Source organism: Schistocerca serialis, chromosome 5, assembly GCF_023864345.2.
Source record: "Schistocerca serialis cubense isolate TAMUIC-IGC-003099 chromosome 5, iqSchSeri2.2, whole genome shotgun sequence".
Lineage (NCBI taxonomy): Eukaryota > Metazoa > Arthropoda > Insecta > Orthoptera > Acrididae > Schistocerca > Schistocerca serialis.
The window spans coordinates 497,456,628-497,479,763 of NC_064642.1; the positions used below are offsets into that span (position 1 = coordinate 497,456,628).

Genomic DNA, 23,136 nt, shown 5'->3' on the forward strand with positions numbered 1-23,136 from the left:
AAATGAATTTTTAATGTATCAATTTTTAAAATCGAACTGAAAAATTTAAAATAATTTTTTCTAACTCCATGTGCTGTAGATTGCTAACCCCAGGAAATTAGTCCTGGAACTTAATGACTGCGAATTTTTAGTAGCTTGAAAATGCTTTAAACATTTAACATGAAAACATGGGATAATTGATGCATGAGTAGTATAACCCCTTACTATTAAACTACTTTTCAGTTGATACTACATGCATCACGTTTTTCGTTTTAAATCTTACAAGTATTTTCATGGCTATTTAAAATTCACAATCACAAATTTTCAGGACTAAGGCCTACGTATGGGAATGGGGATCTATATGGGTCTATGAGAAATTATTTTATAGTTTTTAGTGCGATTTAAAAACGTGGTATATTAAAAATTTATTTTTATATATAATTTGAGAAGTATTATTTTCTGGTTGTACTGTCGAACAAATTATCTTTTGGCTGAACAGATTCCTGCCTACTACTTCAACTGTTTCTATCTGAGCTTCCTCAAGGTATTTTTTTCAACTTGTTCCCGTTCATTATATTATTCTTTAATTTTCTGATGTATGTCATAATCAGGTGTTCCAGTCTTGTTGTTGGAAGTCTTTTTCGGTTTATAATACCTGCTGCCAAACTTGATCTTTTCTCTGTTGCTTTACGGGGATTTCTGTCTGATGTTGATGGTATACATTATGAATATATAAATGACGATAGTATCAATGAGCAAGGTGATCATATGGATGTTGATGCTAATTATGAATGGATGATAACTGAATAGAGGAATGATAAATAAATGTTGTGGATGAAACAGATGATGATTTTGATGATGAGGATTGTGATGATGATAAGTATGCTGATGTTAATAATGATAGTATATGTGACGATCATATAGATGGTGGTGGTGGTGATGGTGGTGATAGTGATGATGGTATAGGTAATAATCATATAAATTGTGATGAAATGGGTGATGCTGATAGTGATGGCAATGATGATGATGATGATCATGATGATGTAAGTAATAGAACCTAGTACGTTGTCCTCGATGGTGAGTGTTCATCGGAGGTGAGGGTATCATATGGAGCGCCCCAGGGAAGTGTGGTAGGTCCGCTGTTGTTTTCTATCTACATAAATGATCTTTTGGATAGGGTGGATAGCAATGTGCGGCTGTTTGCTGATGATGCTGTGGTGTATGGGAAGGTGTCGTCGTTGAGTGACTGTAGGAGGATGCAAGATGACTTGGACAGGATTTGTGAGTGGTGGAAAGAATGGCAGCTAACTCTAAATACAGATAAATGTAAATTAAGGCAGATGAATAGGAAAAAGAATTCCGTAAAGTTTGAATACTCCATTAGTAGTGTAGCGCTTGACACAGTCACGTCGATTAAATATTTGGGCGTAACATTGCAGAGCGATATGAAGTGGGACAAGTTTGTAACAACAGTTGTGGGGAAGGCGGATAGTGGTCTTCGATTCATTGATAGAATTTTGGGAAGATGCGGTTCATCTGTAAAGGAGACCGCTTATAAAACACTAATACGACCTATTCTTGAGTACTGCTCGAGCGTTTGGGATCCCTATCAGGTGGGATTGAGGGAGAACATAGAAGCAGTTCAGAGGCGGGCTGCCAGATTTGTTTTTGGTAGGTTTGATCATCACGCGAGTGTTACGGAAATGCTTCAGGAACTCGGGTGGGAGTCTCTGGAGGAAAGGAGGCGTTCTTTTCGTGAATCGCTACTGAGGAAATTTAGAGAACTAGCATTTGAGGCTGACTGCAGTACAATTTTACTGCCGCCAACTTGTATTTCACGGAAAGATCACAAATATAAGATAAGAGAGATTAGGGCTCGTACAGAGGCATATAGGCAGTCATTTTTCCCTCGTTCTGTTTGGGAGTGGAACAGGGAGAGAAGATGCTAGTTGTGGTACGAGGTACCCTCCGCCACGCACCGTATGGTGGATTGCGGAGTATGTATGTAGATATAGATGGAGGACTGGCAGTGATACAGAAGTGGTATCAGAGTATGTGTTTACAATGTGTTAGTAAGTAGTGTACTTAAAAATATTTGGAAGATGGACTGAGGGGGGGAGACAGGCAGTGGCTACTTACTCTGCGGCTTGAGCAGTATCTCGACCATGTCGCTGCCGTAGGGGTTGGTGACGGAACAGTTGTAGGCGCCGAAGTGGCGGTCCTGCGCGTCGCGGATGACGAGCGCGCTGCGGATGCCGTCGGCCGTGGGTTCCTCGAGCAGCGTGTAGTCGCTGTCGCCCGGGTCGAGCTCGGCGCCGCGGAACGTCCACATGACGTGGTCCGGCTTGGGGATGGAGTAGGCGACGCACTCGAGCCGCACCGTGTCGCCCTGCTGGCCGAACTGCGTGCGCTGGCTGCTGATGGTGGGCGGGCCCTTGAGGTAGACCGTCGCCTCGGCGCCCACCTCGGGGAAGCCCATCACGCTCGCCTTGCAGTAGTACCGGCCCGCCGTGTGCCGCTCCACGTCCAGCGTCAGGTTCACCGACGTGCCCACAACCTGTCCCGGTATCACAAACAAGTCACGGCTACCGTCCTACCCTGCCTCGGAACAGGCAAAACACTTAACTAATTGCCAACGACAGACGAGATATTTGAATAAAAGTCGTATTTTCAAACCACCAACAGCTACTTATAAGTAAATCTGTATTAACTATCGGTAAATTACAGCCTGTATGACGATGTTCTTACTGTGGGGTCAAATAAAATAAAAATAAAACCAATATGACGCCACAGTAACAACATCGCCATACAGGCTGCTGTAATTTCACGACACGTCAATATGATCAGATCTTCGGATCTCGAAGCTAATAAACATTTACTTATCAGCATCTTTGGCGAACTATGAGGCACCTCCTGCACAGAGCATATTGAAACAAAATTTTATTGTACAAGTTGTACAACTCTGCTTCCGCCATTTGTCGATAGGTGGCGACAACGGTAAATAGCAGTCGAAACAGATCGCAGACGTCAGGCAGTTAGCTTGGACCTCGGTCAACATAACCTCATTCAAAGATTAGCCCTTTTGTGTCTGCATCATAAAGTTGTTCTTGATTGAAAATGTCAGTTTACGAGCCTAATTCTCGTCATCTGCGGGAGGTGTTACCGTTTTGCTTCAGTATGTAGAAAACAGCGGCTGAGTCTCATCGAATGCTCTCAAGTACGTATGATAAGGACGCTGTTAGTGAAAGAACGTGTCCTGAGTGGTTTCAACGCTTCAAGAACGGTGATTTTAACGTCGTAGACCGGTATAGTGGTGGAAGAGAGAATGTTTTCGAAGATTCTGAACTGGAAACACTGCTGAGTGAAGAATCGCGTCAAACTCAAGAAGAACTGGCACGATTAGCGAGAGTGACACAGCAAAAAATTTCAAAACGTCTCAAGCCTATTGGCATGATTCAGAAAGAAGGAACTTGGGTCCCTTGCGAGCTGAAACCAAGAGACGTTGAATGGCGTTTGTGTGTTTGTGAGCAGTTGCTTCAGAGGCAAAAACGGAAGGGATTTCTGTATCGCATTGTGACCAGGGACGAAAAATGGGTTCTTTACGATAACCGTAAACGCAAAAAATCATGGGGGTATCCCGGCCATGCTTCCACGTCGACGGCCAAACCGAATATTCACGGCTCCAAGATCATGCTCTGCATTTGGTGGGACCAGCTCCGCGTCGTGTACTATGAGGTGTTAAAACCAAGTGAAAAATCACAGGTGCTCGTTATCGAACGCAGCTAATGCGTTTGAGCAGAACATTAAAAGACAAACGGCCGCAATACAGGGAGAGGCACGATAAAGGGATATTGCGGCATGACAGCGCTCGACCCACGTTTCAAAAGAGGTCAAAACATACTTGGAAACGTTAATATGGGAAGTCCTGCCTCACCCGCCGTATTCTCCAGACATTGCTCCCTCTGACTATCACCTGTTTAGATGAATGGCGGATGGCCTGGCTGACCAACACTTCCGATCTCATGAAGAAGTCACAAATTCGATCGATTCGTGGATACGTTCAAAAGATGAACAATTTTTTCGACGCGGGATTCGTACTTTGAATAATACATGTCAACCAGTTTGTTTCATTAAAGCCTCAAATGTTGGGGAAAAACGGCGGAAGCAAAGATGTACATCTTGTATTTATTTAATTCCTGTCAGAAGCAAGCAGACAGTCGGCCTTTACTCTTCAAGCACACCTTACTTGCGAAAGATATCTGAGATGATAACAGACTATAATGTCTGTTGTATCCTCCAACGTCTGTCCAAAAAGTTCCGAGATTGATTTTGCTCCTGGCGTATAAGCGCCGTCAGGTACTACGGTGGCAGCTTTGATTTTGCTCCTGGCGTATAAGCGCCGTCAGGTACTACGGTGGCAGCTTGAAGTAACAAGTGTAAACTACAGGTATGCATTCATCCAGTCACATATGAGCATGCAGTGTTAAGTAGTGGACGTGCGGCAACAGTGTGTCAACCTTGTTGTGTTACAAATAGCGTATCAAGTATTCGAGAAAGAACAGAAAAGTGTGTGCAAAGCTTGTGCCTCACACCGTGACTCCAACGGGGTGTGCACGCCTGTCGCGACTTGATTGAGATGTAAGACGACGTAACCGACAATCAACCCAATTTGACGCACGAGTTGCTCAAAATCGATAGTCTGACGGCGTTGTATGAACGTTCTGTGCGTTGTAGTCAATTACGGTGGAGAATATGTAGAACACCTGAAGCATTAAAATCACCATCGTTAACTTATCTCTACTTTTTATTAATCGATTCTCGAAACTTTTTGCGCTGTAGGGATATGTTCCACTCATAATTTTTCAGCAGGTTTTTACACAGACACAACACGCTTACTTTTATATGAAGTGACATTTAAATTTTTGCTAAAATGGAGCTGAAAGTAAAATACAGTACATCTTTAGCTAAGATACTGAGTATCACAATGATTCCACCTTCCAGTGACACATTCTGAAGTAAGGAAGCTAATTATGAGGATTGTCCAGAAAGTAAGTTCCGACTGGCCGCTACACCTTCCAGCTCCGATTTAGACATTTATGGTAGGGTTGTACCAGCTTTCCAATAACCTCGCCGTAGAAGTCAGCAATCTTTGCTTTCCACCAGTTCTCTACGCTGGTCTGCAACTTCTCGTCTATGCCAAAATGTATTCATAACCAGCTGTGCATGTGAGCAGAGATGAAAATCAGAGGGAGCCAAGTCCGGGCTGTATGGAGGGTGATCAGACAATACCCATCGGAAACGCTACAGGAACATCTTCATTGCCTCTGCAGTGTGCCGCCGAGAATTGTCATGAAGCAGGAAATCCATGACAGTTATGTTATATGGGGTGGCATGAAATCAAGCGAAGTCTTTCGGCAGGCACTCATACTTGGCTGGAGACTGTTTGCGACGACTGAAAAGCGCAATGTCGCGCGATCCATGCGCATATCAACTGCCTAACACGTCTGTGCATAGCTTCAACGGATGTTCACTATGTTCTCCATTTCGCAACTGTTACTTTCTGGACACCCCTGGTACGCCTGGAAAGTTCTGAACTCCAGTTTTCGCCACTACTGTCTTACGTTTTCACAAATGGGCACACAGGCCAAGGACGGATCTAGTTTCTCAAAGGGAACGATCTGGATTTCCCCATTATAGTCTTTGGTGTGATGTCAGCAGCTCGTTGTTACTACCGTCATCATTCTTATCTGTCGGGCAGGTCAAGTTCAACCAAAGCCGACCGTCATTTTTGAAATGGCGTCGAAGCCGCGAGGTTAGTTAGACAGAGGTGGGTGGTGCGAGACTTACCTTGGAGGTGCCGTCGTCGTGTATCCAAACGATGTCCGCGGGCGGGTTGCCGTCGACGTCGCAGGACAGCGTCACCGTGGAGCCGGGGTCCGCCTGCACGCTGCGCGGTCGGCTGCGGAACTTGGGCCCATCTGCACACCACCACCACAGTTACACACTCATCACGCTCCACGCACTTCTATTTTTCATCTTCGATAAAAAAAAATGGTTCAGATGACTCTAAGCAGTATGGGACTTAACATCTGAGGTCATCAGTCCGCTAGAACTTAGAACTACTGAAACCTAACTAACGTAAGGACATCACATACATCCGTGCCCGAGGCAGGATTCGAACCTGCGACCGTAGCGGTCACGCGGTTCCAGACTGAAGCGCCCAGAACCTCACTGCCACACCGGCCGGTGAATGCTTTTTCGAAAACAACTTTAATTAGTGTATAATATCTCGTAACAAAGTGGGCTCTATTGGTCAGTTACATTACAAGACCAATAGAAGACTAAGATTTTTTTGAAAAGGTTCTGGAAGAGTGCAGTTCATCCGTAACAGAAAACGCAAGAAAGACATAGTGCGAGCAACTGTGGAGTGTTGTTGCAGCGCTAGGAGTCCTTACGAAGTGGTCATGAGAGCAAACATCGAATGAACTTAAAAAACGGACTTCTAGGATCTTAACAGGTCGTTACAGCCGATAGGTAACTGCAACACACAGATACTCGGAGAATTTAAATAGCAATCTTTGGACGAAAGAGAGCGCAGTTCTTTTAAAAACCTGTAGGGTAAATTTAGAGAACCTGTATTCGATGAAGACTTATTGATGATTCTGCTGGATCCTCTGTATCTTGAGTAGAACATGACAGTGAGATAAGAGATTCGGGCGCGTATAGAGGCGAAGAGAAAGACCATTTTTCCTTGCTTAGTTTTTGAATGGAATTTGGTACAAAGGCGCTAGTACTGGTACCATGTACCCCCTGATAGGGACTGTACAGTGGTTTGCAAAGTATATACGTAGCTATAGACAGTCATTTTAATCTCCCTCAATTTGTGTATGGAATACAACAAAAAATCGCTAATATTAGTACGAAGTACGCTCCGCCATGCATTGTGTACTGGCTTACGAAGCATACGAAGAACATTCAATAATTAAAGAGACGAACTGCTGTAGAAATGAAACAGCTTGTAGAGGGGGGGAGGGGTAGTTACTTTCATGACTTTCGGTTAGAATCACTGGCATGAGTTGAGATCAGCCGACAGCTAAAACCTGTTTTGTTTATAAACTCAGTATTGCATTTCACGATGGCGTATCAGCTTCAAGTTTCCACATTATGTGAACAGCGTTCACTGATACGTTTTTTTGTTTTCTGAAGGTGAAAAATCGACAAAAATATTTTCTCGAGCGATTTTACAATACGGCGAAGTTTTATAAACCGCTGCAGAGAATAGAACAATCGGAACTCCGTGACGGAGGAGAAAGTTCCTTGTTAGCCGGTTGAAATGTCAACTCCTTCTCTTGAAACCTGCATTGACGACTTTATTCATATAGCAAAAGCAGTTGCAGTAAGTGTTGGCACAGTTATCAGTAACAAGCTCAAGTACAGCGCAAGAAGTGAAAGGAGCGTCCCGAAGAAGTTAACGTAACAAGACACGGAAACAAGACTCAGAGTGTGTACAGCCTTGAAAGAACGCTATGAAAGGAAAGATGACCATTTCATAAAACAAGATTTTAACCTGCGCTGGATTTTGGGTTCACCATTTTCAACCGAGGCCAAAAGACGAAGCTTGGAATGGAAGCAGAACAGCTCACCTGTCCGAGAGAAATTTAGAAGGTAAGCATCAGCGGGAAAAACGTTGTTTACAGTCTTTTGAGGTGCTCGAGATATCGTCTTTTGTGATTATTTGGAAAATCAGCGAACAATGAACAGTGCCTACTAATCACTCGTGCTGATGAACAAAGTAAAGAAAGCAATGAGGGAAAAACTTCGCGGATCTCAAAGAAAAGGTGTGATATTGCTACATGACAGTGCTCTCCCTCAAACTGCCCAAATGACCCATGAAACCACTGAAAAAATGGTTTGGGAGGTACTGCTTCATCCTCCCTGTAGTCCATATTTCGCCGCCTTGGATTTTCATTTGTTTGGTCCACTTAACGAGTGGAAGGAAATTCCAGCAACAACTCGTACAACGAGACGAAGACTTCTTTGCATCAGGTATTAAAAAAATTTTAGTTATTCGTCGGGACAAATGTATTAATATTGTGGGGATGATGTTTGGAAGTAGTAAAAGTCTGATTTTATAAAAATGCAAAGTTTTTTCTACATCAGTTTGTCTCTTTAATTTTTGATGGTTCTCATAGTTATGTGGATGAAGAATATGCAGTTATAGGATGCAGGGTTATTCGTGAAGTGCCTTCAGGGTATCAGAAGGGGACTACAAGATTTACAGATAAGAGACACATATCAGAGGGTAGAGCATCTCTACAAGCTTTTAAATCGCATTATAGATGCTCGATGTGGGAGCTGTTCGTGATGCAGGAGACGTCAGTACGGGCGGAAGAGCAATATGAGTGATTCATTCAAGTTACCACTGCCTGCAGCAACCTGCTTCGGAAATTTGTTCATTGGGTTGCGCCTCTGCAGGCACGAGCCAAGTCAATGTAACAATACGGAACGTCTAATTGGTCCACTCGTTCTGACATTAGGGACGGGGCTGGTTAAAACCGATACCAGTATTTTAGTGCTTAATAACGGCTATTTTTCGGAATTTGTTTGGTCTCGGCTATAGCCGGGGTTTCTAATTTTTTACTAATAACCGTATAAAAAACGGAAATATCAATTAGCCATAGCAGCAGTGCTAAAACTTTTTGTTTTCTAATAACATTTTTTTTTAAAATGTGTAACTTTTATTCATAAGATTTCCAAGGCTTTGAAATATTGCATTGTTATTTAAATATTTTAATAACATTGCTTACGGAAACAAGCAACAAACACATGGCGTAAGAATTGGCTCAATACTGCTGAGAGAATAATGCGCCGGCACGGTAGCTCAGCGTGTTCGGTCAGAGGGCTGAGTGCTCCCTGTAATAAAAAAACTGAATCAAAGAGTCAGCGACTAACTTAAACGGATGTCTTGTGACGTCCGCCCAGACCCAACGCAACGAACAATATCGAACAAAATGAAAAAAAGAAAAAAAGAGGACAAAGAAGTGGCTAGCGTTTGTGCCTCTGGATCATGGGGTCCCAGTTTTGATTCCCGGCCGGGTTGGGGATTTTCCTCTGCTCAGGGAGTGGGTGTTTGGGTTGTCCTCATCATTTCATCATCATCATCATCATTATTCGTAACAGGGGCTAGATTGGACTGAGTAAAAAATTGGACTGTGTAAAAACTGGGACTTTGTACGGACGCTGATGACCACACAGTTGACCGCCCCAAAAACCAAACATCATCAATAAACTGTGACATCATATAAGGAGAAAACTTTAAACTTAACAATTCATTAATATTTTATAATAAAAATAGAAAGTAGCTCATCTGTTGCCTGAGTCTATAATAAGACGCCTTTACCTCTTTTTGACTTTTGGAACGGAAAAATTAACATGAAGTTTCAGTCCTTCGTACTGACTATTTTTAATGCTGAAATAGTGGTATGATCCTCGATTACAACATGATTTTTTGACTAGGGTTTCAAAATTAAGGTCAATAGGAGACTAATGGTAATTTTTTGCAGTATTCAACCACTTATCACTTTTCGAGAAAAGCAGTGAACAGTGGACTGACAAAGTTTTCTGTTATTTACCTATTTAATTTAAAATTTCAGTTCTATCTTGTAACTGAAGGAGTCAAAACTTTGTCTTTGTCCGACTTCTGCGTTTATTATAGGAAATCGCTTATTTCAGAAACCGGTTAGTTCGAGCGGTTTTAACACTGAGGTTAACCTAGCGCTGGAAAAAAATTAAATACCCGAAAACCGGTTATTTAAGCGAAACTGCCATCTCTATCTGTCATCTGCAAGTACGCCACGGCGCGTATTACGAATCGATATTTGAAGAGATGCTCTATTCACCGACAAGTGTCATTTTCCTTTACGTCTTGTACTTGTGAGCAACCCTGTACGAAACAGTTACAACGCGTACTGCTGGGCAGTGTATTGGTGGACGCGTACTTACAGTTTACGTCGAGCGTCTCCGACTCCTCGCTCTTGCCGACCGGGTTGTGGACCTCGCACTTGACGATGGCGTCGTGGTACCGCCGAGAGATGTTGTGGATGACCAGCTCAGTGGTGAAATCGCCGGGCACGGGCTCGTCGTTGAGGTACCAGCGGTACGTCAGGTCGAGAGGGTTGGCGTCCGCCTTGCAGGCGAGGCGCACGTCGGCGCCCTCGGTGATGCCGCCGCGGTGGCCGATACTGGCGATGCCGCCCCCGATGCCGCCCCCGCCGCCCCCGTTGGCACCGGCGCCGGCGCCGCCCCCCACCAGGCTGCCAGTGAGGCCGCCCGTGCCGGCGGCGGCGCCGTTGCTGCCCACGACGGCCAGCGTCACCTTGGGCGCGTACTTCACCTCGAGGCGCAGGTGGGCGCTCTTGTAGGTGCGCTCGGCCGTGTTCTGCGCCTGGCACGTGAACGTCGTGTTGTGGTGCTCCTTCTTGGGCGTCAGCTTCAGGATCGACTTGGCGGTGAAGCGCCGGCCGTCGGGCAGCGCCTCCACGATGTACTCGATGCCGTCGCGCAGTACGTTGCCCAGGCCGTCAATCCACGTTATCTGTAAGCATTCAGCAATAGAATATAGGGCACTGGAGACAAAATCCGTCTGTACGTGATAGTGCTGAAGTGAATGTGATGTTAAAACAATCTTCCGATCACTACAGAAGATTAAAGGTCTAAACGGCTCGCTCAAGGATCCGCTCGGGGCGCATATGCCTCGTGTCCGTAGCATTTACTGTGAACGTAGGCTGCGGCAATTACTTAGAGCAGGCACAACGCTGCGTTTAGCAGCCCTACCTTGAGCCCACCAAGTACGTCCGCCTGGGACACAAAGAAAAATCGGCGGTCGCTCAGCACAGCTTGGAAGAAAGTCATTTGAAGCTATGTAAGGCAAGTGGATTCCGGGTCAGCTTAATAAAGAAGTCATCGAAATTAGAACTAGCAACAGCCTCGTAAAGAGAGATGGCGATTATGCAGTTTGTTCTGATTAGGATCCAGAACTGGCGAAAATACGCTGTGAGAGCTCGCAGCCGAGATAGACTATGACTGGCCACGCCGGGACTCGAGTGTAGCCCCTGACATCCACTCCGCCTCTGACAAAAGAGCCTCTACATGCAACAGTTATGTATGATGTTTGTGTCATAGAGGTTTGTTCGTAACGCCATAAATGACTGATGCTTGTAGAAAGTGGTATACACACTCCCTCTGTAAATGGTCCGTAATTTTAAATGTAAAGTGTTTGGTAACACTATATGATGACACTTAACAGACGCAAGAAAGAAAATATTATTGTCTTATTATTTGGTCTTGACTATGAGTTATTGTAATTTCAAGTATGATCCTACATAACCACATGTTTAATCTGATATGATGACCAGTAAAGTCAGATAACTTAAAAAATATAGTATACGAAATTTAAAATTTTTTGCAACATTTCTTCTTGTTTTACTGGAAAGTCAGCGGTTATGTTACATTTTTTATATAGTGATACAGTCCGAACCGCATAACGATGTTCATTTATTTGCTGGTGACCGGTTTCGACCGCGGTTCTGTTCATCGTCAGACACTTACTCCATAGGAGTCTCCTGAAGCTAGCGAGGAGCAGGCGCCAGTCTAGGAGGCATATAATCACTGCTATGGTTATATTGCAGAGGTTACATGCCTCCTAGACTGGCGCCTGTTCCTCGCCAGCTTCAGCAGACTCCTATGGAGTAAGTGTCTGACGATGACCAGAACCGCAGTCGAAACCGATTACCAGTTAATAAATGAACAACTTTATGCTGTCGGGACTATTCTACATTAAAAAATATACCATTTGAATCATGCTGTTATGTTGGATATGCACTACTCATACAATTTGGAAAATTTTGCTATGTGAAGAGTTGCATCTGAAGATGGGGCTAGCAGCCCTGAAATGGATTTCACAACAAAAAAATTAAAAAGAAATCATTCTCACAGCCAGAGATTAATTTATTTACAATTGTAAATCAACACACAGCTGTTCCCACCGTCCACTACAATGGAAAGTCAAACCGTAAGGAATACATTGTTTCGATACTTACTCAGGATATGATAATATTGACACTTATCGAAACAATGCTCGATGAACTCAGTCAGCTGAAAACCTGAGAGCTTTAGAGAAGATTAGCTTTTACCCCCACAGCTTCGCTTGTGCACATGTCTGACACATACGAGTATACTGCACATATCTCCTCCTCCCCTCACTCTGTGTCCACCTCTTCCTCCCACTGTCTCGGTGTCCACCTCATCCCGCCATCTCTATCTGTCCATCTCCACTCTTTCTGCCTCTTCATTCCTTCCTCATCTCTTTGTCCATATCCTCTGTCCCCTCTCTTTAACCATATCTTCCCACCCCTCCGCCCCTCTCTCTATCCAACATCTCCTCTCTCTTCCTCTTCCACCTTCCCACAACCTCTCTACACCTTCCCTCTGCCTCCTGCATCTCTCTGACCATATCCCACTCCCCCATCTCTCTGTCCATTTTCTCCTGCCCCTATGTGCTTATCCACCTCCTCCTTTCCCTATCCATTTCCCTCTCCCCCTCTCTCCATCTATCTGTTCCTCCGCTCTCTCCATCAATCTCCTCCTACCCCTCTCTGTTCCTCCCCTCCTTCCCCTTTCTCTATCCTCACCTTCACCTTCACTCCCTATCTGTACCCTTCTGCCCCCTTACCGTGTCCATCCTCCCTCTGTGCATCTCACACTCCTCTCAACCTTACCCATTCACACATATTGTTTCTGCAAAACAGGTCGAAAAAGGAGGCCAATATGAAATCCACAACATGCCTGTTGTGCAGGGCAGCCTACATAGGGGTTTAAAAACCAATTTTTGCCTCTGACATATAGGCCGCCACACAAATCAGGTCGATCAGGCAGATCGATATTATTCCTGTACAACACATCTGTCAAGCAGGGCAGCCTATATGTCAGGGCTGGAAAAAAAACACAGTTTCGCATTTCCACCCCTGTTGGAGCTAAGGCGTTATAAACCCCACAGTGCTGAAACTCATGAAGTTTGCTGTTTGGCTGCCAAATTTGGCTGAAATCGACCAAAGGGTTTTGGAGGAGATCCTTGACATACATACGGACATACATACATAGAAATATACACACACTGCTGCTTTATTATATACTAGCCTTTACCCTGCAGTTTCACTTGCGTAATCACTCGACGTATATATGGCATATAACCCCTCCTTCCCTTTCTGTGTCCATCTCCTTCTCCCAAAATAACTCTGTCCATCTTATCCTCCCACTTCTCTCTGCTAATCACCTCCTCCCCCTCTCTTTTCCCATCGTGTCTGCCTCCTCTCTGACCACATCTTCCTCTCCCTCCCTCTGTCCCTATCCCTCTACCCCTCTTTCTCCACCACCTCCTACTATCCAGCCCATCCTCATCCCTCTCTCTGCCCATCTCGTCCTCCCTATACTCTCTTTGTTCGTATCTCCCTCCACATTTCCCAATCCATCTTCTTCTTTGCATCCCTTTTCCATCCCTCCTTTCCTCCTCTCTGTTCATCCCCATCTGTCCCCTCTCTTCTTCTCTGCACCTCCTGCCCCATCTTTGTCCATCCTCTCCCCTACCCATGTCAAACTTCCCCAACCATGTCCATCTGTGTGTGTAGCCCCTGCAAAACAGGTGGATAAAGTATACTGACACCACTCCCTCGACTTGCCTGTTGTGCAGGGCAGCTGCATATAACAGGCATGGAAACTGTTTCTTGCTCCTGATGTACAAGCTGCTCTGCAAAGCAGGTTCATAAGGCAGACCAATACTATTCTAACACATCTGACGTACAGAGCAACCTATTATGCAGGGGCTTACGCTTATGCCTGTATCTCTGCTTCTACTGGATCTTTGTGTGACAAATTCGATTGAAATTGACCCAGAGCTTTTGAGAGGAGATCGCAGACATACGTACATACACACATGTATACATTCATTCTGCTTTTATATACAGAGAGAGATAGAACCACGTGGGTTGTGGACTGGATACTGACCTCTGCGGCGGGCTTTCCCGCCATGGAGACGCACTCGAGCTCTATCTCGCGGTCCTCGGTGGTGACGAGGAAGTCCCCCTGGACGATGCGCGGCCTGTCAGGCGGCACCAGGACCGTCAGCTGCGCGAACTTGGAGCGGATGCCCGGCTCCCCGTTGGCGCCGGGCCCCACCTGGCACTGATAGCGCGCGTCGTCGTCCAGCATCACCGGGTAGATGTCCAGCGAGTAGTCACCTGCCGGCACACAGCGTCTCGCTCACACAGCCGCCTAATGCTACTGCGGAAATTATCCGTCACCGTGTGTGACACACACTCCAGGGCCGGCAGTCTATTATCACCATATCAGAATCAGGCCAATTAGATACTGGCAAGCCTCTGAGATAAGCAATTATATCCCTACACGAAATAATTTTGATCATAATTTAATTTGCGATTTTGTGTGTAGCAAGATCGTATGACAGATACCAAACAGACATGAATGATATTCCGGGATAGAGGCATTACCTGTTATTTTTACTGTTAGCACTAGCAGTTGATGCAGGAGTAAGTAATTTTCGTCAAGGTGCGGTTTCCTAATGCAAGCAAACCCTATGCGCTAAGTCTGAACGGTTCTTCGAGCATAAATATATACATAGCAGGCAGTTCTGGATGATACAAGAAGCCAGTATCTACACTCCTGGAAATGGAAAAAAGAACACATTGACACCGGTGTGTCAGACCCACCATACTTGCTCCGGACACTGCGAGAGGGCTGTACAAGCAATGATCACACGCACGGCACAGCGGACACACCAGGAACCGCGGTGTTGGCCGTCGAATGGCGCTAGCTGCGCAGCATTTGTGCACCGCCGCCGTCAGTGTCAGCCAGTTTGCCGTGGCATACGGAGCTCCATCGCAGTCTTTAACACTGGTAGCATGCCGCGACAGCGTGGACGTGAACCGTATGTGCAGTTGACGGACTTTGAGCGAGGGCGTATAGTGGGCATGCGGGAGGCCGGGTGGACGTACCGCCGAATTGCTCAACACGTGGGGCGTGAGGTCTCCACAGTACATCGATGTTGTCGCCAGTGGTCGGCGGAAGGTGCACGTGCCCGTCGACCTGGGACCGGACCGCAGCGACGCACGGATGCACGCCAAGACCGTAGGATCCTACGCAGTGCCGTAGGGGACCGCACCGCCACTTCCCAGCAAATTAGGGACACTGTTGCTCCTGGGGTATCGGCGAGGACCATTCGCAACCGTCTCCATGAAGCTGGGCTACGGTCCCGCACACCGTTAGGCCGTCTTCCGCTCACGCGCCAACATCGTGCAGCCCGCCTCCAGTGGTGTCGCGACAGGCGTGAATGGAGGGACGAATGGAGACGTGTCGTCTTCAGCGATGAGAGTCGCTTCTGCCTTGGTGCCAATGATGGTCGTATGCGTGTTTGGCGCCGTGCAGGTGAGCGCCACAATCAGGACTGCATACGACCGAGGCACAGAGGGCCAACACCCGGCATCATGGTGTGGGGAGCGATCTCCTACACTGGCCGTACACCACTGGTGATCGTCGAGGGGACACTGAATAGTGCACGGTACATCCAAACCGTCATCGAACCCATCGTTCTACCATTCCTAGACCGGCAAGGGAACCTGCTGTTCCAACAGGACAATGCACGCCCGCATGTATCCCGTGCCACCCAACGTGCTCTAGAAGGTGTAAGTCAACTACCCTGGCCAGCAAGATCTCCGGATCTGTCCCCCATTGAGCATGTTTGGCACTGGATGAAGCGTCGTCTCACGCGGTCTGCACGTCCAGCACGAACGCTGGTCCAACTGAGGCGCCAGGTGAAAAATGGCATGGCAAGCCGTTCCACAGGACTACATCCAGCATCTCTACGATCGTCTCCATGGGAGAATAGCAGCCTGCATTGCTGCGACAGGTGGATATACACTGTACTAGTGCCGACATTGTGCATGCTCTGTTGCCTGTGTCTATGTGCCTGTGGTTCTGTCAGTGTGATCATGTGATGTATCTGACCCCAGGAATGTGTCAATAAAGTTTCCCCTTCCTGGGACAATGAATTCACGGTGTTCTTATTTCAATTTCCAGGAGTGTAGTAGTCTAACGTAACTGGGTAACCTGCCCAAAGCTGTGCAGATGAGCGCAGTTAGGTTGGCTATGGAAATTACAGACCTCTGTGCAATCGATCGTTTTTAATGTCTACACTGGTATGCGAGTTCTTTTGCCGTCATGTCACGTTTTCGTGGCTGGTACAGTCGGAGTCCGGTCCACGTGGCCCTGCCCTGAGGTAGCGTGTTCGGACAGTTTAAATGAGAGCTATAGACACCAGAATGTCGATAAAAGTTTGCCGTTTAGTCGAAGAAACAATTAATGATCTTGATGTTCTCTGGCTGTGACAATCATATCATCCAATTGGTAATTACGATTGCATCAGGACCACCGACGACTGCATGCCGCCACCAAAGTAACCTGCCATTTTCTACTGCCGTATACGCGGTCATTAGGTAGTATGTCTCTCACTTGCCTTCAATTACATATTTTATTTCTTCACATTGTACGTGTCCTCTTACTCCTGGTATTTCGTTTCCCTTGATTGAGGATTTTCTCTCGTTCTAATAATAACTATCCTCTAATCAGACGCTTTTATCGTTTACATCAGTGTCTTCTTACCTTCTTCAAATGTGTGACCTTCATTATTAATTTATTTGTGGACCATGTATCAAAATATACTCGTTTAATTGTATCTGAAGTCCACCCTTATTTTAGAAGGGTTATACTATCCCATTATGTCCTTTATTATCGTGCCTGATCTGCTCTAATATACTTGTGGAGACAAGGTCGAATCACACCTGTAGTAGGAGATGAATTCCATAATTTAGCTACGATCAGGGTAGGAGGTAGAGTATTGGGTGCTCCTTTCCAAACCACACTGCAGGGAACGCGGTTTCACATTTTCACAACTACCGGCCTCCGTAACAGAGGTCGCTAATGCAAACTTGTGCGTTGGTGGTCGATGATGACCGCTTTGAATCGTGGTGGGTTAAAGAATTTATGCCACCAGTATTTGGCCAGCAAGGAGAGAGAAGACACTGACGTACATTTCCCAATCATCAGACTTTGCGCCGGCGTCCTGGATTAAACACCAAACTTTTTCACAGTGTCTCGTGGAGTGAGGGCATCCAACACTATTGATCGTGATCCGTCCGTTGGATGGGGAGGTTAAGTTCGGCGGCTTCCATGGTGCTATTAGAGACGGGTATGCTACTTGACGACAGTGTATTATTAGCCTCTCTCTTTCCTCATCGACATACAATAAAGAGCCGTTTCCAATAGCGCAGCTTAGTCTTAGCTTGAAATCTCCAAGTCGACAGTGCCATACGACTCGTTTTTTTCTTCACTGTCACTACGCTTAAATGAGGTCCGAAATACGGTTTTCCATAAATCGACATGCCAATACCGCTTCTGCTAGATCATGTAAATAATCCAATATCGATTCTAGCAAAGTGGTTTGGGTTGCCGGATTGCAGCTTTACCGTATTTGATTCCTGATTGCGTTCTCTCTTTGCTACTCGTTTCTTACTTATTGTGGGCGAAGCGATCTGACATGGAATAAAGGAAAAGACGTACTCGACTGACTAAGAAGTTATTCATTTCCTTTACTTCAATGAAGAGAAGAAATTTGGTCTTTAATAAATGGTAAGAGATCCACAAATATACAATTTTGTTGAATTATAAAAAAAAAAAAAAAGGACAACCAGCTGCGCCCATGTATTCTGCACAGCGGACTTATTGTAAACTTCCTTACTAGGTTCCCAGATGCTATCAACTGCTGTTGACAATCCATTTGCTTATTTTGTTGGCAGGAGTACGAACGTTTCTTCACGTATTCGGAAGTTTTTTATTTGCCCTAATTCTCCAAAATGTTTGGGTACAATAATCTTCCACCAATGATCACTTCGCATTCCTACCAAAAATTGGTGTGATTTAGGTGGGTATAATAGAACAGTTTAAAAGTGCACTGATTGGTGTGAATAAAATTTTGAAACATCTTGTCCAATCTCCTCCCTACCCTGATTATTAGTTCACTGATATCCATAAGGAAATTCTACACTTCCTTTATTTAAGAAAAGGAGTGACAACCTCACTTCCTTGTGCTGACGAAATTGAAACAGCTGATTTAGAGACAAAATTCGTGTAAAACGACTGACTCTCGGACAAACGATATTTGATCTGGCTAGCAACATATATTAAAGCCTAACATGTAAACACCGCAGCGAAAATCGGTTTCCGAAATACGATTTTCGTCTCATCGCAAAATGTGTGGTATGTAGCGTAGTCTGTCTCTAACCACATTTAAATTAAACAGAGTAACAAACTATACGGTAGAGAGAAGGAGTAGCACCAAAACTTCGTGGTTGATGGTATTCGATTACATATCTCCATTACCGTGTGTATTGTCTTGTGCTCTGAACAGGGTACCTAGAAACGACGGGGAGGCTTCGTTCTGCCGTAGCTCTCAGTGGTTCACAACAGGCCACAGCAGTCCCCCCACCCCATCGCCGCCCCACACTGAACCCAGGGTTATTGTGCGGTTCGGCCCCCAGTGTACTCCCTGGGAACGTTTCACACCAGACGAGTGTAAAAATGGCTCTGAGCACTATGGGACTTAACATCTATGGTCATCAGCGCCCTAGAACTTAGAACTACTTAAACCTAACTAACCTAAGGACAGCACACAACACCCAGTCATCACGAGGCACAGACGAGTGTAACCCCAATGTTTGCATAGTAGAGAAATGATGGTGTTCGAGTACGTGGAGACAGCGTTTGCGCAGCAGTCGCCGACATAGTGTAACTGAGGTGGAATAAGGGGACCAGCCCGCATTCGCCAAGGAAGATGGAAAACCGCCTTAAAAACCTTCCACAGGCTAGCCGGCACACCGGACCTCGACACTAATCGGGCGGGCCGATTCGTGCCGGGGACCGGCACGCCTTCCCGCTCGGGAAGCAGCGCGTTAGACCGTGAGGCTAGCCGGACGACTCCATTACAGTAGTAGATACTTCTAAAAATTCACATGAGTGTGTAACACGACGTGAAACACTCCAGCAATACGTTGAATCTCGTGGAATCTGCTCTCGCTGTGGGAACTACAACCAAGGGAAAGTGTGTTTATCTGCATTGTTTGAGAAGCTTATGGAGGCACCTTTATAAACCTTGGTAGATCGTGACCTATTTGTGATCAGATCTTGCAATCAGGTATCTGAGTTCGTTAATACCTGTACAATGAAGGTATGCGTCGCATCTGAAGATACATGCTTCAAAACACTGACGTTACGGCAAAGATCATAACTGACTTATGAGTGGATAATTGGGATGTATTTCACAAATGGGTTGGGTGTAAAACTCGGAAGTTTTTCATTTGGTGAAACGATTTTTTAAAAAAGGCAGCAGATAATGAAAAAGAAATGTATGGTATGATCGGCTTGGAGACCCCGATATGCAGTTTCATCCGCCTGACCGGAAAGTTTTCTCCTGTCCTTCCACACACACTGGCACCTTTACTTCAAGAAGTGTGATTTTTGGGTTAAATGTATCTATGGGTATGTATTGTGGTGTCATGTTTGCGTTGTAGGATGACGAGAGGAGAGAGTGAAACACTGTGCCAGTACACATCTTGCTTCTCTCGAACAGCAGAAAGTGAGCTGCCCATCCGACGGACGGATCACAATGAACAGTGCCACATGCCCCCACTCCGTGAGACACTGCTGAGAGGACTGAAATTTAATCCGGAACATTGGCACAAAATCTGGGGGTCAGGAACATTTCCCAACCACCTCTCCTTCCCTTTAAAGGATAGACAAATGGAAAATTGGGAACAGCACGCGATGTTCCCTGGCCGTTACGTACCTAAGTACTGGCCACGCTCGGTATTGCTTAACTTAGGTGATCTATCGGGAACACAGCAAAGCTGTTGGCTGCGGCAGGTAGTCACAAATAAAAATTTGTTTTCTCTAAAACCTATTTCGAGCTTAACTTCATCATCAGATTATTCGTGCTTTATGTTAATCTAAATTTCTTCAGCACTGCAAAAGAAAAGACGGGAAGACCGATAACTAATTACACGTGATAGAAAATAATGGAACAACGAAATGACAAGCCACTTGGTTCAAGAGGAAGCGTTCTTTCATAGTGTTAAAATGAAGGACGGGCGGTTCGTAGGTTTGAATTGAAGACCTGTCGAATCGAGCTCACTGGAAACGGAACACTGTTGACTAATGTGGTGCGAAAATTAGCGAATTGTTGTAGGAACCGTCCCCAAATTCCCTTATAAAGTCAAATATACACTACTGGCCATTAAAATTGCTACACCACGAAGATGACGTGCTACAGACGCGAAATTTAACCGACAGGAAGAATATGCTGTGATATGCAAATGATTTGCTTTTCAGAGCATTCACACAAGGTTGGCGCCGGTGGCGACACCGACAATGTACTGACACGAGGAAAGTTTCCAACCGATTTCTCATACACAAACAGCAGCTGACCGGCGTTGCCTGGTGAAACGTTGTTGTGATGCCTCGTTCAAAAATGGTTCAAATGGCTCTGAGCACTATGGGACTTAACATCTGAGGTCATCCAGTCTACTAGAACTTAGGACTACTTAAACCTAACTAACCTAAGGACATCCCACACATCCATGCCCGAGGCCGGATTCGATCCGGCGACCGGAGCGGTCGCGCGGTTCCAGACTGTAGCGCCTAGAACCGCTCGGCCACCCTGGCCGGCGTGATGCCTCGTGTAAGGAGGAGAAATGTGTACCATCACGTTTCCGACTTTGATAAAGGTCGGATTGTAGCCTATCACGATTGCGGTTTATGGTATCGCGACATTGCTGCTCGCGTTGGTCAAGATACAATGACTGTTAGCAGAATATGGAATCGGTGGATTCAGGAGGGTAACAGGGACCGCCGTGCTAAATCCCAACGGCCTCCTATCACTAGCAGTCGAGATGACAGGCATCTTATCCGCATGACTGTAAAGGATCGTGCAGCCACGTCTCGTTCCCTGAGTCAACAGATGGGGACGTTTGCAAGACAACAACCATCTGCACGAACAGTTCGACGACGTTTGCAGCAGCATGGACTATCGGCTCGGAGACCATGGCTGCGGTTACCCCTGACGCTGCATCACAGACAGGAGCGCCTGCGATCGTGTACTCAACGACGAACCTGGGTGCACGAATGGCAAAACGTCATTTTTCCGGATGAATCCAGGGTGTGTTTACAGCATCATGATGGTCGCATCATGGTGTTTGGCGACATCGCGGTGAACGCACATTGGAAGCGTGTATTCGTCAATTGCCATACTGAGTATCACCTGCGTCGTGGTATGGGGTGCCATTGGTTACACGTCTCGGTCACCTCTTGTTCGCATTGACGGCACTTTGAACAGTGGGCGTTACATTTCAGATGTGTTACGACCCGTGGCTCTACCCTTGATCCTATCCCTGCGAGGGCCTACATTTCAGCAGGATAATGCACGACCGCACGTTGCAGGTCCGTACGGGCCTTTCTGGGTACAGAAAATGTTCGACTGCTGCCCTGGCGAGCACATTCTCCAGATCTCTCAGCAACTGAAAACGTCTGGTCTATGGTGGCCGAGCAACTGGCTTCGCACAATACGTTAGTCACTACTCTTGATGAACTGTGGTATCGTGTTGATGCTGCACGGACAGCTGTACCTGTACACACCATCTAAGCTCTGTTTGACTCAATGCCCAAGCGTATCAAGGCCGTTATTACGGCCAGAGGTGGTTGTTCTGGGTACTGATTTCTCACGATCCATGCACCCAAATTGCGTGAAAATGTAATCACATGTCAGTTCTAGTATAATATATTTGTCCAATGAATACCCGTTTATCATCTGCACTTCTTCTTGGTGTAGCAATTTTAATGGCCAGTAGTGTATATTTCCAGACTTAAATGTGAGCCTTGTGTCTCTGAACTACTTCGCCACATCGCTCGCGTTGATATGAATATCAATACCTTTTAGAGAAACATGTTCGACATCCCGTACAAAACACCAGTGGGGAAGCTACCGTGTAAATGTCGCGGAAGGCAAACTGTTGTGGCCGAAGTTCGCGGGGAAAGAGTGGTGTGTTGGGCGTGATCGGCGTGCAGTTGGCCGCCGTTCCTAGTGGGGGGACGCGAGAGGCACAGGTGTACCTACCGGCTACTACGCTAGCTGCACGAGGGCTCGTGCAAAGAGCGCGGCGCTCCCAAAATGTCACGCGGCACAGCGAACGCGCAGGTTTTCCATGCAAATATCGCTGTCAATAAAAGCGTACTCTACATTCGCTCTCGGCTCAGCTAATATTGACTGCGCCCTGCTGTATAGTGAAACGCTGATTGTACGTTATTGAACGCGCCGCTCTCGCTGCAAGACGCGAACAACAAGCCGTTGCTCAGCGCGAGTGTACCTCGTAGAAACATTCTACGCAGCTGTTAACTTCGTGACTGAAACTGATTTGGCGCTATAAAGCAAAGTAATACTACAGCAAAAGTAAATTGGGATACATAAGAACAAAGTGGCAATAAAGAAAATAATGAAACATTCCCGTTCTGTAAACTGAATTTTCTCTGATAAGGAATTTACAAAAGTCATAAAAATGAAATTGCTGTCACGAGAGGAAAAAACGGACACTATAGCGAGATGATAGCGATCTTACGGAAAACGGCTCCATGAGTACCTTCTAATCTGAAGCGATTTCGCGTATTTTTACGCCATTATGCGCACTTTTAGTACGCCATTATGCGCACTGTTAGTTCGCTGAAGACTCGTAACTGCGAAGTTGGCTAGTTGCTTGGTGGAGTGCCGCACTGACGGTTCCGTTCAGATGAGTGTGAAATCTTATGGGATGTAACTGCTAAGGTCATCAGTCCCTAAGCTTACACACTACTTAACCTAAATTATCCTAAGGACAAACACACACACCCATGCCCGAGGGAGGACTTGAACCTGCGGGATCAGCCGCACAGTCCGTGACTGCAGCGCCTTAGACGACGGTTCCGTACAACATTAATTATGTATATAGATAG

General features: G+C 45.9%; 1 protein-coding gene across 4 annotated transcripts in view; it reads right to left on the reverse strand.

The window, feature by feature from the left end:
- The window catches only part of LOC126480688 (irregular chiasm C-roughest protein), a 1,491,349-nt gene that overhangs the window by 21,689 nt on the left and 1,446,524 nt on the right, over positions 1-23,136 (reverse strand). For all 4 annotated transcript variants that reach the window (XM_050103921.1, XM_050103923.1, XM_050103924.1 and 1 more), the window contains 4 exons: positions 14,038-14,270; positions 9,982-10,573; positions 5,827-5,957; positions 2,119-2,536 (listed from right to left, as the gene is read on the reverse strand). In XM_050103921.1, coding sequence (XP_049959878.1) covers positions 2,119-2,536; positions 5,827-5,957; positions 9,982-10,573; positions 14,038-14,270 — 1,374 coding nt within the window. The remainder of the gene's footprint in view (positions 1-2,118; positions 2,537-5,826; positions 5,958-9,981; positions 10,574-14,037; positions 14,271-23,136) is intronic.